At 38.5% G+C, this 16,704-nt stretch overlaps 1 protein-coding gene across 1 annotated transcript; it reads left to right on the top strand.

The window, feature by feature from the left end:
* Positions 1-685: 685 nt before the first annotated feature.
* LOC108672023 (alpha-(1,3)-fucosyltransferase C) lies at positions 686-11,591 on the top strand. Its single transcript, XM_018159636.2, has 10 exons — positions 686-1,225; positions 1,454-1,734; positions 3,855-3,979; positions 4,231-4,403; positions 7,469-7,597; positions 7,770-7,898; positions 8,029-8,214; positions 8,618-8,776; positions 9,472-9,747; positions 10,999-11,591. The coding sequence occupies exons 1-10, from the start codon at positions 1,116-1,118 to the stop codon at positions 11,090-11,092; spliced, it is 1,662 nt and encodes a 553-aa protein (XP_018015125.1). The 5' UTR covers positions 686-1,115; the 3' UTR covers positions 11,093-11,591.
* The last annotated feature ends 5,113 nt before the right edge of the window (positions 11,592-16,704 follow it).

Raw genomic sequence — 16,704 nt, forward strand, 5'->3', positions numbered from 1 at the left:
TGTGTGCGTCCATGCAATTCTTGATATAAGCTTTTAGCAGGATTGAAAATGGACAGCCGCTTGATATTAGGAAATATTTTTTAAAATAATTTTTTTATTTTATCTTATGGACAGCACACTTGCTCGGTGCATGCACCTGCATCCAATGAATGCGCTAGTTTGAAGTCGATACTACGCTACGACAGAACGCTCAACTCATGAATAATTTGTGTATGTATGTGAAATTCTTAAAAATGCTCAAAGATATTCAAAAGCTACATAAAAACAGTTTGATATGATTTCTGTGAATTTACTTAACAGGGTCATACGGATGTAATCAAAGTCGTTTTCATAAGTACTTTGGGTAAGTGGTTATGAACGGTAGTTCAGCTCTTTTTTAACACATGTTCAGATCAAGTTTACTTATCTTCTGTACGTACATTTTTTTATATTTCAGTAACCATGTGACATGTTGGATTTATTTGGGCAGTTTGTGTCTGATGGCGTGGTGTTGATTTTAACCGTAGATTTAAAGTTTACATGAGTGTGCTTATTCACCAGTAATTTTTGGCTTCAACTTGTACGTAAAGAGTCAATATTTTCGGTAAAAATTATATGAGAACACTTGAATAGCACAAGTGTCGGGCCAATAGACGAGGTTGCTCAGCTCTCTCTGGCTGGTACCGTCAGTGTTCGGCTACTCATTGTTCCGTTTGAAAGTCTGCATGCCGCAGAAATGTGTTGAATTATGTACGGCATTAGAGTTTTCACAAGTTTTTTGTACATGTTCATCGGTTAAAAATAATATTGATATTGATCGTATTTATATTGATAATGACAACCTAAAAAAGACGTACCTTAATTACGTATCATATCTATATACGCCTCATTTTGAAGCTAGTATTAATTCAATATTATCTAAATTTACATCCAAACTTGTCCAGTTTTTTTTTCTATTCTCGAAAATGGAAACGATATCCGACAATATTTAAATTATATCTAACATAAAAAACATAGCTATCTAAACTCGTTTGTGAATTTTGCTGTGAAAACGCATTTACATTGACAAGATATCAAAAATATCTATACTTAACTAATTAATTAATACCTGGTGACACTGCCGGGAACTGACCAGCATGAAGTCGATCAATTTGAGGCGTACGCCTAAAAATGTGATATATGCGCTGATTTTGCTGTGCTTCTCGCTGTACGCCATCTTCCACCTCGGGGGATGGGACCATAGCACGTGAGTACAAGAGTTTAACAATGATTGCATCAAATTTTACGACAACAATTAAATGTGGTGCCCAAGGTTTTGGAGATCTAGTTCCAAAGAATTTTAGGGGGAAAAACCTGAAAATTCAACGAAAAAATTGTTATATGTGTCACTGAACCTTGCAGAAAGATATCACTTAAGTAAAACATGCTAGGCGAAGTTTCCTGCTGGTCCTAATGCTCGTTTCTTATAAAACAGATCTTCTCTCTCGTTCTTGCGCCGCTCCGAAGTAATGGCGAGCTTCAAAAACACAGATGAAGAACAACGACAATTCAGTCTCCAGCAGAAACTGCAATCAAATCCACTGGTGAAGCAACAGCAAGGACAAAAGGAAGATCGTCAGCAACAACGAGACAAACAGAAGCAAACGAACCAACAAATGAAGCCAGACAAGCAGCGTCAGCAAGACAAACAGCATCAGGATCAACTGCAAAATCTATTGGAGCAACACCGTTTCAAGTTGTCAGGCGTGAAGCAAGGTTGGTTGTATTATAATAGAGCTAATCGTTCAGTTCGTCACTGAGTTCTAGTGGATAATTATTAGTTTCTTCAAATAATATACATTTAAAAATTAATTTTTAGAGACAACACTTTCACGAGGCCTGCAGTGTCTCCGATGTTACACATTTACGCAATAACTTCTTAATATATTTTATAAATAGAGAAAAATAATTTTTAATTTTTTATTTCTTAAATTATTTAATCTGTCTATTGATTGAAGCATTGTCCCCAACCTTACGCAAGTGTGCAAAATTTCAGATCGATTGGACAGGTAGGTAGAATTAAGTGTGTGAAATATCGATTATAAGATTTGTAGCGGACAAACAACTTAAGAAATCAAGTTAAAGAGAAGTGTTGTAATCATAAAAACAGGCGGAAAAAAAGTTCCTTCGACGAATCATTAACCCAATGCATTCGAACAGGCAAAAAGACTTTAACGACTCTATTTATTGATTGAAACTATCTATTGAAAAGACTGTGAAAATATTAGCTTATGATATGCGATCAAATTTAGTCTCTTCCATTTCATCAATGTAATCTAAAATCTTTGGAAGCACGTAATATGCGAAATTTATTTTTTGTGAATGAGTAGAAACGTAATTAGTTTGAAATGTTGAATTTGATCGCAAATTTCAAAGTGTGCGCAATTATTTTTCTTGAATGAGTAAAAACATACCATGTTTGAGAAGTTTATCGCTAATTTCAAAGCTTGCGTAATTATCTTTTGAATAACCAAGAGTTGAATCGTAAAAAAATTTAACATGCACCAACAAAATTGGATTAATCAGGTATCTGATTTTCTCGCTTACCAACTCAATTTACTCCCGTTCATACAAGAACTAAGTTCGTCCAGCCTTTTGAATAAACAAAACCATGCAATTAGGACAACTTTTTCAATCAATTTTCAGCTAAGCAGGGCCATTAATTGCTTCTGTCAGATTTTCATGAATATCAGGTTTCTCATAAGTGAGTGTACGCGGGCTGACGCTTAAATCAAACTAAACAGAGATGAAATGTTTTTGGGACCGCCGAAAATGACTGTACAGCTCAACTCTGGAATAGCTTGCCCGCCCGTTTATTGATCCGAGTATTGATCCCCAGACAAAATATTCGATATTTCTACAGAAAAATTAAAAATCATGTAACAAATAATGACAAAATTTATCGCAGAATTTTCATATTTTACCAATGTCAATCATCCGAAAGAATTCAAATCGATTAATTCTTTTCATTGACCCGTTATCGATTTGAAATAATTAAGTATGTCTAATTAGTAATTACACTGCTGTGACACGCTATTTACTGAGTTCGAAGAGCCGTGCATTGAAGCTGGTAAACAAATCTATATCTTTGTGCTGATCAATAAAGATGCTCTGTCATGTTTTGGTGAACATGTAAAATTCTAAATTCATACGAAAAAAAACACGCCAACGAAAAATCTTAGGTAGAGTATCCTTGTTTAAATCGTGCTGGGAATGCAATCCAAGACCCGAGTATATTGACTGGACTGGGTTTATTCGCGGGTTAACTGAATTAAGTAAACCGTAATTGTCGTTCTAAGGTAAAGAGTATGTAAAAATAGGCTTGAAATTGGGCGCTGGCTAATCCGGCTTGAACGATGTTCCTGCTAAGCTGGACGTCATCTTAGTTTATTTAGTGATTAGGTGTAAGGCACAAACTGCGGAATTTCATTAAGCTACTTAAGTTGTACTTGCGTATTTTTACCACTTTTAGTTTACGACTGTAAATCTTTGTTCCTTAGCTAATATATGTAAAATGGTGAGTGACAATTTATTATTTTCAAATCATAGTTCGTTGAAGTTTTTAGCAATTCAAACACAACTTAATTATCGGCAATTCGGTAACAAGGTTACTTACGACATGAATTAATTTCTAATTACTGCTGCTCGCTACTTACAATGATGGAACGATAAGAATTTCCCTTAACGAAATTTTCAATATTCCTTCAATATAGGAACAACAGTTCATTCTGCATCAATATCCGGCAACGTTCCGAGAAACATTAAGTCTTCCAGATAATAGAGGAAAGCATTATGTAGTTTCAAAGTCTTGCTTTCTTGCTTAAAAATTCTTGCAGAACTGCCTAAAGAAACTGAAGGAAAACAGGTCGACCAAAATTCCGAAACAAATGGACCGCTGGAGAAAGGCGATCTTCTTGGTCCAAAATTCAAGAATTTCAAGAAAATTCTTTACTGGAATGATGTAAGTTGTCCCACGAATGGCTGCGGATGTGAATAAAAGGATAATAAAAAATGTTCGTTCCAGCGCTGAACTTGGAATTGTTTCTTCGCATGGTTTCATAAATTTCAGAAGAAATTATGAAGGCGGTGCAAAATCAGTAACGTCAAATTTCAAATTGTCAATTATAAAATTTGAAAATAAGTTTAAATCAAATAAACTAAAAGTAATTAGCTACAAGTACGTTTTTCGCGCTAACCTTTCTCCGATTCCAGGCCTACGGAACCGAAGATTTTTGGCTCGGCCTCGGCCAGAAGCCGTTCATTGAGGCGGGCTGCCGCGTCACCGAGTGCTTCGCTACCCACGACCGGCAGCTGCTGCCAGCTGAGCGAGCCGACGCCATCTTGTGGCATTCGAGATCTAACGACAAGTCTCTTCCCAAAGTTAGGTGAGACTTTTTAAGAGAATTAGTTCACTAACAAATATTGGCTAGTCACTGACTAGAATCTAGATAATTCCGCAACGCATTTAGTTCAGCCGCCGGTTTCACTAAATAGACTCGCTCTACCGGTAGTTCAACCAAATAAGATGACTACCCAAATTTTTTACGCTTATCTAGCTATTTATTTAATATCATTTCACAGAATAAAAAATTACGTTAATCTTGGATTAAAACCGTGATGAAGGAAAATGTTGTACATTAATGCTCACAAATTGTGCGACTGACATTTTGACCCGCATTAACCAATAAATTAAAACAATTGACATTTAAAAAGCATATAAATCGCACAATTCATGATCATTAACATGCAGAGTTTTTCCAAGTATTTTACCCGCAATTGTTTTAATACAAAGTTTATATACTATGTATCACTGCCCGCAGATTGCGAATAGCTGGTTAAGCGGGAAAATTTTCAGGTTATCGCAACTAACAACACGGGCCTTAATCTCTGGATGCCGATTCCTACCTGTACATTTGTCTGTTCCTTGACGATTATCCATATATAAGTTTTTATAAATTCGACAAATCCTCGATAATTATTCTCAGATGCCCATGAATAGTTGGGTTATATTTTTAAACCAGCACCAACATGTTGGGTGTGCGCGCCATAAAGAATCAGACAATTTCGCGAAAAAGTCTTGCGCCGCTAGCGTGAATCGCAGCTGAGCTCTTGCCTAGCATTGTCATTTGATCAATCAATTTCACACATAACGCTGTTTAAAGATGAGTTTTACTAGATGGTTATGGAAATTTAAAAGTATACTGAAGATTTTCGGTTTAATTGTTCGATCGCCAATTGCTTTGATTCTGTCAGGTTGGTTTCCGTAGTGGCATAGTTTAGGCGCGTATTAAAAGTTCTCGTATGAAATAGGTTACGTCAAAAAATCGTACAGAGAGAGGGTTGCAATAAAGCACTGGTACATTTAATATTAAATTTGATAATTCAAGTTCACATCCTACGTTAACAAAAATCTTTAGAAAATAAATAATGAAATCCGAACACAAAGTTAAAAATCTATGAGTTTACATCACTCAAACTTCCAAATTACCAGAAAACGTTGATCCGTCGCAGTTCCGTTGAGTAGTACGACTATCGTAAACGACAGTAATGAATGCACACGTTTGCAGCCGTATTCCTATGGCCATACCTCAGCGCCGTAGACGCGCATCCCCGCTGGCCGCGGTCGCTTTTCTCCATCGCCTTCGTGTCTCGCTGTTATAGATGTCTCACGGACAGTCTGGCCGTAGGTTGTTTTATCACGACCGTACTTCTGAATAGTGGCTTTCGTCTTCATACTCGATAATGTTATTCCAAGCTCCTTGCCTTACTTCTGCCGCTGGTGATCGTGCACTGGACAGCTACTGATCGACGATGGCTGTGACCTTAAGGTGCTTGTACACGGGGATAGTGCAGATGGCTATATAAATCTGGCAAGTGTCGGTCGCTTGGTGACTATCCGGCAAGTAGCTAAGCCTGTTAACACGATGACAGTATAATGTGCCGCTATCTTCTCGTTCGCGCCCGCCAGTGCGTTCTTAGAAGTGGAACTAAGAACGCCAGTGCGTTCTTAGTGAGTTCTACGAAGATGGATAGTGGGATCACTTCAACAACTCGAGTCTGTACGTCGTTTTTATACTCTTTATTCTAGCCTTTAAAAATGCAACGTCGGGGACAATTAAACCCTGACTAATGAAAGGTCTTCTTTCAGTTTCAAAATACTCGTTTCTCTCTTCATTTCGTTGGAGTAACCATCATGGCAAACATTCCACTTTAATTCATATTTTTGGAATATTTCGAAGAAAAATAGAATATCGTCTGGAATCCACTTTTTGGTTTCTTCTTAAAACCATTATCGTTCTAACAAGCCATGACTCACTTGACCCAAGATACTTCACAAGAGCGGCACAGATGCTCTCACCATGGCTGCATCAGCGCTACTAGCCACTTCTCCAGCGAAGAAATCAACACATCGTTGTCCCTCTCGGCCGCGTCTCGAGCGCATGCCTCTGAAGCGGCATGAACCCCTCCTTATACACGAATCTAGTAGCGTGGACAGTTCAAGTGGCGGGTGAGCTAGCGGCTAGTGTTATCCCTGTCTACAGGCACCTTTACCGTGCTGATGACCGTACCGTAATATATTTCTCGCGCTGTGCTCAAAACTTGAATCTTCATGATTGCCAGCGTTATAATCGTCGGAGGTCTCGTGGCCTCTCGCGTTGTCTCAGGCTGAGTCGCAGCCGGAGTGCTGATGTTAACCGTACATAAGTATTTCGAAGTCGTGGCTGTTCCTTGTCGATTTTAAACGCGCACACAGGAATAGTAGCTGCCTCGATGAGCCTAGGTTTCTCGCGACGTTAATGTTCGAAAACGGCGGAACCGCCGGGTTCACGGCCGCGGCCGTCACAAAGCCCGCAGAGTGCACACCGTGTTAGTGACCATGACTACAGTTGAACAATCTTTTGGCGCGAATTTAAGAGTCCTTATATAGACAGACGTCGCGCACACACAAGCCTACCAAGGAACGCCGCGACAGTTTCGAGTTCCACAAGGGTCAGGCATTTCGATACCCTCGGTCATTTCAAACTTGTAAACAAACTCGCTCTCACGGTTTTCTACCCCAAATTTGTGGTCAAGTCACATCATGCCTATAATTGCTTAACAAAGCTCAGTACTTCTCCACTTCACAACATAAGCCATTTTCAATATTATAGTTTACAATTGAGTCGGAATTACCTACGCTTTATTCAACGCTTTTAAAAAATATCGCATTATTTCTTTATTTTAGAAGCATTTTATCATAATATTTCTGATCATCACGACTAAATACAACTCATCCCATAAAGCTTCGCATTCTAACGTGTTTTAATCATTTCATGTAATTCACGCGAATAAAATTGATTTACCTCAAGCCGTTCATTTCTGTCTACATCGATGTTCAATATTATGATTATCATTAATATTTAACTATTGTTATCAAATCACTTATAAATCACACAAACTTTCATTCCAGGTCTCCTCATACCTTCTACATCTTCTGGTTGATCGAGAGCGCGAGTTACCCATACGGGGACCTCAACACCTACAACGGCGTCTTCAACTGGACCATGACTTATCGTCTCGACTCTGACTTCCCACGACCGTAAAATTTCACCAGATCCTAGCATGATTTACTTTAAAGAAACTGAACTTCGTCCATCTCTAAACTTTGCAACAAAAATGACACCGCATTACTGAAGATTTAGAACAATAATGAATTTAGACTGTCGATGTTTATTGCCATTCAAAACTCATTTCAAATTAATGATCAACAGGTACGGGAGTATAGTGTTCTCACCCAACGTCTCAGCCAAGACTGCCGCACCCAAAAATTACGCTCATGGGAAAACTAAACTGGCCGCCTGGTTTGTCAGTAACTGCCACACCATCAGCGGCAGAGAGCAGTGAGTTTGAAAATACTCCAACAATATGATGATATCTTATAAATTGCAAATTTTAATTTCCTACAGAATCATTGCGACTCTCATTTTGACGTTTGAGATAGAAATAAGTGTTTGTGAATGGCCTCGACAGCCTGGTGAAGGTTCTACAGACACACATGGACGTGGACATCTATGGAGGATGCGGGACGTTAATTTGTACGAGAAAAGAGAGCAAAAAATGCAAGGAGATGCTGGAGAAAGACTACAAATTCTACTTGGCCTTCGAGAACAGCCTTTGTGTAGACTACATCACCGAGAAATTTTTCGACACTATCAAGTGAGCGAATAAGGTTTGGTACTCGACTTCCTTTTTTCAACACAATTTTGGAAGAGCTCGATGCAAATGAGTTGTAATAGAGAAACTGCGAGATTTCTTGCTTTTAATGAGGTTTAATACTTTCTATATGCATTAATAGTGTTAAAAATAGACTTCAAGAACATTTTACTTCAGGTGCGCAATGTGGACATGAAAACAAATGAACATAAATTTACGAACAAAACTTTTGTGTTAACACGGCACACCGGGCACAGTTATTCAAATTACCCAACCAACGTGGTTCATTCCGCGTATGGCTATTGCTGCATAATGGAGCTAGAAGAAAAGAATCAACCGAGATTATAGCATAGTGGGAGCATCCAATACTTATAAACCTTACACAAGTGCGTTCCTCCACCGACAGGTACAACGTGGTGCCTGTCGTCTATGGCCTCGGCTACAAAAGAACTCAAATTCCCAAGGGCGCCTACATTGACGTCATGGACTTTGCCTCCGTACAAGAACTGGCGAGCTATCTACTCTACCTGGACTCGAACGACACGGCTTACAATGAGTACTTCAGGTTAAAATTTAGCGATTATTATCTACTCTACCTGGACTCGAACGACACGGCTTANAGCGATTAATATCTACTCTACCTGGATGCGAATGGCACGGCTTACAATGAGTACTTCAGGTTAAAATTTAGCGATTAATATCTACTCTACCTGGACTCGAACGACACGGCTTACAATGAGTACTTCAGGATAAAATTTAGCGATTAATATCTACTCTACCTGGATGCGAGTGGCACGGCTTACAATGAGTACTTCAGGTTAAAATTTAGCGGTTAATATCTACCATATCTGGACTCGAACGACACGGCTTACAATAAGTATGTACTTCAGGTTAAAATCTATCGACTGAAATCTACCTTATCTGGACTGGAATGACACGGCTTCTAATGAATACTTTAGGTTAAATCTTGGAACAAATAATTGTATTACGGCTTTTCTGGACCAAAGTTCCTTTTCCTATTCTACGCAATATTTTCTGAACCACTCAGACTGCAAATTCAGTTGATTGAAAATATATGACATTCCGTTAAAATAGCATGAATTGTGGGTGTACTTACCTGTTGGTCGCGTCAGACTGAACAGTGATGTTGAATTTTAAAGGTTTTTGCTGCATATAGAGACCTTATGTTGTTACGATAACGCCTTGAAAAATTTACTAGGAAGAAACACCGCATAATTATACGCTGATTTTTTACACAAGGTGGAAAGAAGATGGCTACAAAGCATTGGAAGTGATAAATGATGTGTACATACAAGCTTTCTGCGACGTATGTGAAAGGCTTCACGAAGCTGAAGACAGGACTGTGGTTGACGTTGCTTCAAACGACGGTGTGCACGTAAACAAAAGTGGACAACAGTTTCAACGTCCAATGATCAAAGAAAAGTATCGAAAGGTTTACAATATCAACGAATGGTTTGCTACTGGACAGTGCATTTCCCCCAACAACAATGAAAAGCTCAAAAGTTTCGTTCATGGGTAAGTTGTAACTAAGATTAACTAAGATTCAACTTTTCTCATCAAGTCTAGTTGTGTCAATTAAAAACCTTTCAACAATAAATGACTACAAAATAGTCCGCTTCAATCGTTAATTATTCCGAAAATTTTAAAAATAGTAAATTTAGGAGCGAACTATTCATGTATTCGAATTTTATTTAAGAGCGCATGATGGCATACACGAACCTATTAAAAATTTCTATTTTAATGAACGGATAAATTATACTTTTGTTATCCATGCAATCATGAATCCATGCAACCGTCCGTGCTTTAAAATCGTGATTGTTGAATATCATGGTCCTGTGCACAGCGAGTTTTATAACTTAAATTGTGCATTGTGCAACCATGGTGAATAATCACACTGCCTAAGGCCCTTGAAATCAAGTTGGTCGCAATACTTGTAAATGTAGGACAAAAAATCATAATTTAAATGCTTCTGCGCCTAGGCGTGTCTTGATATTGGAAGGCTTACCCGGTGTTGCTCTGGAGAAATAATTCCGACGAGCTGAAAATCATGTTTAAACGAATATAGAATCCGCGAAGCAATTTTAAAAATTAAGTAGGTTAATTATATAAAGATCCCAACACACATTTAGACCGCAAGTGCCATTGAAATCATCTATTGATATTAGAAACAACTTTATTTTAATTATTAAATGAAATTAACGAGTCAAAATTTGATAATCTCGATTCGTCTTCTTAATTCACTCTTCCTTCTCCCTTTTGCAATTGATTACTTTCCCCATAATACTGAGAAAAACGTGACGACAGGATATATATTGCAGCTACGCGCTCGAATAGCTCGCGTATATTCTAAATATCATACAGCGCCAGGCGAAATCAACAAACAAACAAAGGAACTTTCACTATTTTTGTAATGGATTACCAAAAGCAGGAAAAAATGAATTACAAAAAATAATGCTATTCGAGTTCAAAATTCCGTTTAGACATAAGAATAACACTTGAAAGAATCGCCGAGTAAATCACGTGAAGGCAAATGTAATTGCGATAATTTCCCGTTTGTATTGCATTGCTGCTTTATGATACACATGCAAACAACATATTACTTAAGCTAAATTCTCTGTCTATCAATTCGATATAATTTCTACCTTAACAAGTTGAGGTGGTTACGAAAGACATATGAAGATGACAATAATAGTGCGAAACTTTGTTTCCGCATATACAAGGCGCATTATTACAATATTTTTATTCAATAAATGTACATCATTTCAGGAAATATGTGAGTCATGAAGACATGAAAAGTGAACTGCAGAAGCTCCCGTTACTTTTCAAGCCCAAGAAATCAACAGACGATCGTCCAACGTAAATGAAGGCGAAAGCAAGAGCTCATCCACAGTGACTCGATTTGGGGCAACTTCTGGTTTTCGATTGTAATGAATTTAAAACTCAGTCTGCAAATTGAATAAACATGTAAACGTCTACGAACAGACAATTTGTTCACCCTATGAAGGGATCTGTGCATTGGCACACCGCAGAAATTAAATTTGTTATTTGTGAGTGAGCCAATATTCTACAAATTTTTACCCCTCGTATAATTCGAGCACGATTTCAGAATTTGTTAGTGAGCTAATATTCTACAAATTTGCTCATCTCAATAATTTGAGCACGATTTCAGAATTTGTCGCTATTTCCTATGAAAATCGTGAGTGTGCAGAGCAACAAAGTTGTTAAGATTCGCCTACTTAATCTTCACGGAATTTTAATAAGCACCATTTTCCATTCAACTCACTGATATTTTGTATTGTTTGCACTTGAAGATTGCACAATGCACAACGCAAAAAAAAAATAAATTGGAAAAACGTGTGGCGTCTATTACCTGTAAATTATGATAAGATAGAATTGAAAGCTAACGACCAAACAAATTCATATATACCCTTCTGAATTTCTTCTTAATATTGAAAACACAATTATTTGTACTATATCTAAATTAAGCATGTTATTTCATTTTGATGATCGAATAACAAGCTTCTCGTAGTAGTCTATGAAGGAAATTATGTCCAAGCAAGCATTACCTCTTTATATATTGATCAAGAAATACACAGGTTGATCGGGAGCCCACGCTTTTGTTGGGCGTATCACAATTCACGCACGGCGTAAACCACATATTGTGTCAACTTGACTTCTGGAAGTGATGAGCAATGAAAAGTATGTCGTCTTAAGGCCAGATACTGAAAATAACTGGCACATCCAAAATGTTCTAAAAAATCGCAGTTTGCTCTTGTAGTTGGTTAGTGGCCAAATGTTTGCTATCGCTTCAGCTATTTAGCTATCTCGCACTGGAAGTCAAGATGAACATCACCAAAGAGCGTGGAAGGTCTCAATTATCAGAAGTTTCTCAAATCAAAAATTTTTCATCACCCACAAGGGGCGGAAAGTCTCAGATGTCCAGCCAGCGTAAGCATCTCAAAGAGACGAAGTGACAAGGAGGGACAGGTGAAAAGCAACAGAAAGTCAGAAACTAAGACACTTGAACAAGAGGTCGCTTACACTGGACGTCGGCCGCCCGCACGCGAGAGACAGAGGAGGGAAATGTAAGGAATCCTACCAACATAATAACTTAATGTAAGGAATCCTGCCAACATAATAACTTAACCCCACAACTGAGATCTGCATTCAGACACTACGAGCTCAGCGGTGAGGCGCTCACGAGCAATCCTCTAATAGGAGTGCGAAATCCCGTGGGACTTCTGACGTGCACAGACACCCGTCAGAAGACCCCCCCCCTGAGGGGTCTGTTGTTGTAATAAATTATGCCGATCGCAGCCACGGAACTACCATAAATAACGCTAACGATCACAGTGAACCCTCCCGTAATTCAGACCGCATGTATAGAAGATTACTAGAAGAAGCACAAGAATTGTACCTCACAAACAGACTCGGCATCACGTAATCTGACGAATCTCCAAGCAGCAAGTGAATTAGAAGCCAGTCCCGTAAATATTTGATGAGTATGTTTGTGCTTGCTTATGTTTGAAGCCTGGTGCCGCATATTAGGACCGTTTGTTCGCGTATCCACGATACTTTTCGCGTCGGGTTGCACCTCAACCTGAAATTTTGTTTTTATCAAAACTGGGAAAGGATTGCAGCCAAATTTTCCAGCCTTGCTAAAAAGACACAAAAACGGTAATTTTCGACTGGCGAAAATTATCAACAACGTAGGATATGGACCGAAAACAGCATATACAAACAAAAACAAAAACTAACATAAATAACATTTTACGATATTAGTAATAAAAATCGTCAGTCGTGATTCGGCTGTGATTAACACAAAATAATATGCTTTTAAAAATTACTTTTTTAGAGACAACACTTCTATATATATAGAGGGAAGTGTCTTCGAAGTTACACATGTACAATGAATTTATTATTTTATTTTTAAATATAAAAAAATTGTTTTTCAATTTTTTATGTATAACAAAAGCTTACATTTTTAAATTATTTATTCTGTCATTGGTTTCCTGCATTAATTTTCTCCGACTTTGCGCAAGTGCGCAAAATTTCAGATTGATTGGACAGGGATATCGATTGGACAGGTAAATATAGATTATAATATTTATGAGAGACAGGCAAACAAACAGACAAACGAACAACATGAAGTGAAGTTTAAAGAGAGAGAAGAGTTGTAACAATGAACAGGACTTGCAACTCCGTGCCTCTATTGTATATTCATGAGAGACAATTACAATACATCCCTGATAGGCGAGGTCATGAGTGAAGTAACCTTATTATATAGACTCCTGCTTTTGGAACTTTTTCTATACGAGACGAGACAAAAGCTTTGTACCGGTTCGCAATAAAAACCGGGACAATTTTCAGCACTCCGTAAGAATTCCGGGACGATACCGAGACGAGACGTCTCGGTTAAAATAGGAGATATAAAATTTCCCGGAATTTATATCTTTTATAACGAGACATAAAGAGACAAACCGCTTAATGATTGGATGTCTACTTTGCTTTTAGTTTACAGACATGTACAATAACTTGAGGCGTATTCATTGACAATCCCGATCGTGGGCTCGGCAATTAAGATTGTTTTGCTACGTATCGTTATTTAACATGGCACTTATTCTTGACAAGGCATATAATAATTAAAATGAAAATTTGCATATCTTTTATATTTTTTTTACATTTGCAATGTTGTCCTGTAATGCAGATGTTGTAGAATAAGAAAGACTTGGTAATACATGCTTTATTCAAACAAATGTCGAGTTGTAACTGTGCAGGATACAGCCCAGGTCGGACATGTGCTTAAAGGCTGCGAGAAAACTAAGTGAATTCACAGAGTTTAATTCAGTCTTTGTAAAGAAGGATGCTACCCCTTTAGAGAGAGAAAATCTTCGCAAGAAATGGCAGGAGAGACTCAGGCGGAAAAGCATGGAGACTCGGGTCAACCAATTTCACGACGTCAAGACAACACCGACCGCACACGGTCAGTCAGCGGAGCTTTAAGACAAGTAAGAAGTCATGTCCATAGAACCAGGCCTGTAAATAATGTAAGAAATAAACGCATGAATCAAAGTGAAAGTGCACAAAAAGCTTTAAAATGTTTTTACACGAACTCGGATTCCGTTTTGAACAAAAGAAGTGAACTATTAACTGTGATTGAAAACGAGCGCATAGACATTATTTGTATTACAGAAACACTCCCTAAAAATCACGGGGGGAAAATTGTACCTGTTGAATTTCAGTTTCCAGGTTTTGATTGTTTTCATAACTTAAATGAAGAGTAGTGCAGTAGAGGTGTAGCTTTGTGGGTTAGAACCTATTATGGGGCCCAGCGAGTCAAGCTATCTGCAGAACATCAATCAGATAGAGAATCAGTGTGATGCGAACTTACTCTAAAAGGCAAAGATAGCCTCCTCATAGGCGTCGTGCATAGATCACCAAACAGTTCTTCTGATAACGATAAAGTACTAAACAGTCTTTTACCGAGCATGACTTTCCGTAGGTCACACACGTTGATCGTTGGTGATTTTAATCATCCAGAGATGGATCCTCTCCAAGGGAAGAGAATCACCCAGCATCCTTGTTCATGGAGTCAGTAAGAGACTCCTTCCTAGTCCAGCACGTTACCAAACCAACCCATTATAGAAGTAAACAGACTCCCAATATTCTAGACCTGGTGTTTACCAGTGATGAATCAATGTTGGATGAGCTTCGTCACGAGGCTCAGTTGGGCAATAGCCAGAGGTGGGCAGTAGCGCGCTACATGTAGCGGCCGCTATATTTTCAGTAGCGGTAGCGGCTCTACATTTAAGGCAATGTAGCGGTAGCGGTAGCGCCCGCTACATATTTAAGTAGCGATACGAGGTTTTGCCGCTACAGCGCTACCGCTACATTTATAGATAAAGCCTTTAGATTTTACTTAATAGTATTAAATATTATTTAAAAACCAGCATGATACATACATGATATAAATTACAGAATAAAACTGTACGAAAGACTTCGGTGTATGTTGTCAACCTCAGCCTGTTACTAGTGTCAACATGTTAGTTGTTACCAGAGGTGGGCAGTAGCGCGCTTCATGAAGCGGTAGCGGTGCTATATTTAATCAATTGTAGCGGTAGCGCCCGCTACATTTAGAGCATGTAGCGGTAGCGTTAGCGGCCGCTACATTTCAAAGTAGCGCTGCCCAGCTCTGCATATATATGACCACAGGTATTTCCAAACTCCAGGTTCGGTGACCACACGGTATTTCCAAACTCCAGGTTCGGACGCACTACAGCAACATACAAATGCTTCATCGCTTCAGCATCAAGGAACTTGGAAGAGCGTCTGGAGTTTGTCAGTCCAAGAAGTTTGTTGGATTAATTTGCTTGTGTTTCAACATGCTTAGAAAATTTCAGCTCCTTGTCGACATAATCTCCCAAATATTTTTCCACACTAGACTTTTTAATCATTACTCTCTCATTTCAACCCTGACTTCTCATATTGCAATCTTGTTGATCATTGTTCTTCCCGAGGTGAAGTACTTTACATTTGTATACATTACAACGAAGCAGCCACGTATCAGCCCAGTTAACTAAATTGTCAAGATCATCTTGCAATTGCGCTTTATTTGACGCATCCTTCACTGTATTAGAATTTTTTTGTCGTCGGCATACATGGAGCACACACTTGACACTATACTTCTGGCAGATGATTTTAAAAGCAACGAACAAAATAGACCCAAGAACGCTTACTTTTGGCAGGCCACTGCGCACTGATGCCCAGTCTGGCACGGTTCCGTTATACTGACACGTTGTTGTCTACCTACTAGAAAATCGCTGATCCATTGTAGCACGTTTCTCTCTATTCCCATAGACTTTACTCTACGCAACAACCGCTCATGCGGAACACTCAAATGATTTGGCAAAATTGAGGTATATACTGCATCCACTGGCTCCCTTTCGTCCAGCAGGCGAGTCCAATTGTTCAATGTGGACAAGATGCTAGTGCGGTGAATAGTCAAGTGATCGATAATCCTATCCCTCACAACAGATTTCATTACCTTACAAACACTTGTTAGACGGATAGGGCGATAGTTACCGGGGCTACTTTTGTCACCTTTTTCAATATTGGTTACTTGAGCTTCTTTCTAATTGCTCTGCAAAGTTCCTTCGTTCAAGGTTTTTTTTAAAGAATATATTGTCAATGGGTCGGTCAAGACGGTTGCTAATTTTTTGAGCAATCTTAATTGGATGGAAGCCGTCTGGTCCACATGACTTGTTGGGACTTAGAGTTTGCGATTACAGTTAACAATTCACTTTTTTGTTCAAAACGGAATCCGAGTTCGTATAAAAACATTTTTAAATTTGTTGTGCACTTTCACTTTGATGTCTGCGGTTACTTCCTACATTATTTACAGGCCTTGATCTTCGGACATCATTCATAGTAATTACTTGTCCTTTAGCTCGATCCTCTGACTGACAGTGAGCA

This window comes from Hyalella azteca, unplaced genomic scaffold, assembly GCF_000764305.2.
Source record: "Hyalella azteca isolate HAZT.00-mixed unplaced genomic scaffold, Hazt_2.0.2 contig10069, whole genome shotgun sequence".
Taxonomy (NCBI): Eukaryota; Metazoa; Arthropoda; class Malacostraca; order Amphipoda; family Hyalellidae; genus Hyalella; species Hyalella azteca.

What these genes read in the sequence shown, in the direction of transcription:
- LOC108672023 (XM_018159636.2), top strand. Translation starts at nt 1,116, where the DNA reads ATGAAGTCGATCAATTTGAGGCGTACGCCTAAAAATGTGATATATGCG. An exon ending in ACCATCAGCGGCAGAGAGCA is followed by an intron (nt 7,899 to 8,028) that starts GTGAGTTTGAAA and finishes TGGCCTCGACAG; the next exon opens with CCTGGTGAAGGTTCTACAGA. An exon ending in CTCAAAAGTTTCGTTCATGG is followed by an intron (nt 9,748 to 10,998) that starts GTAAGTTGTAAC and finishes ACATCATTTCAG; the next exon opens with GAAATATGTGAGTCATGAAG.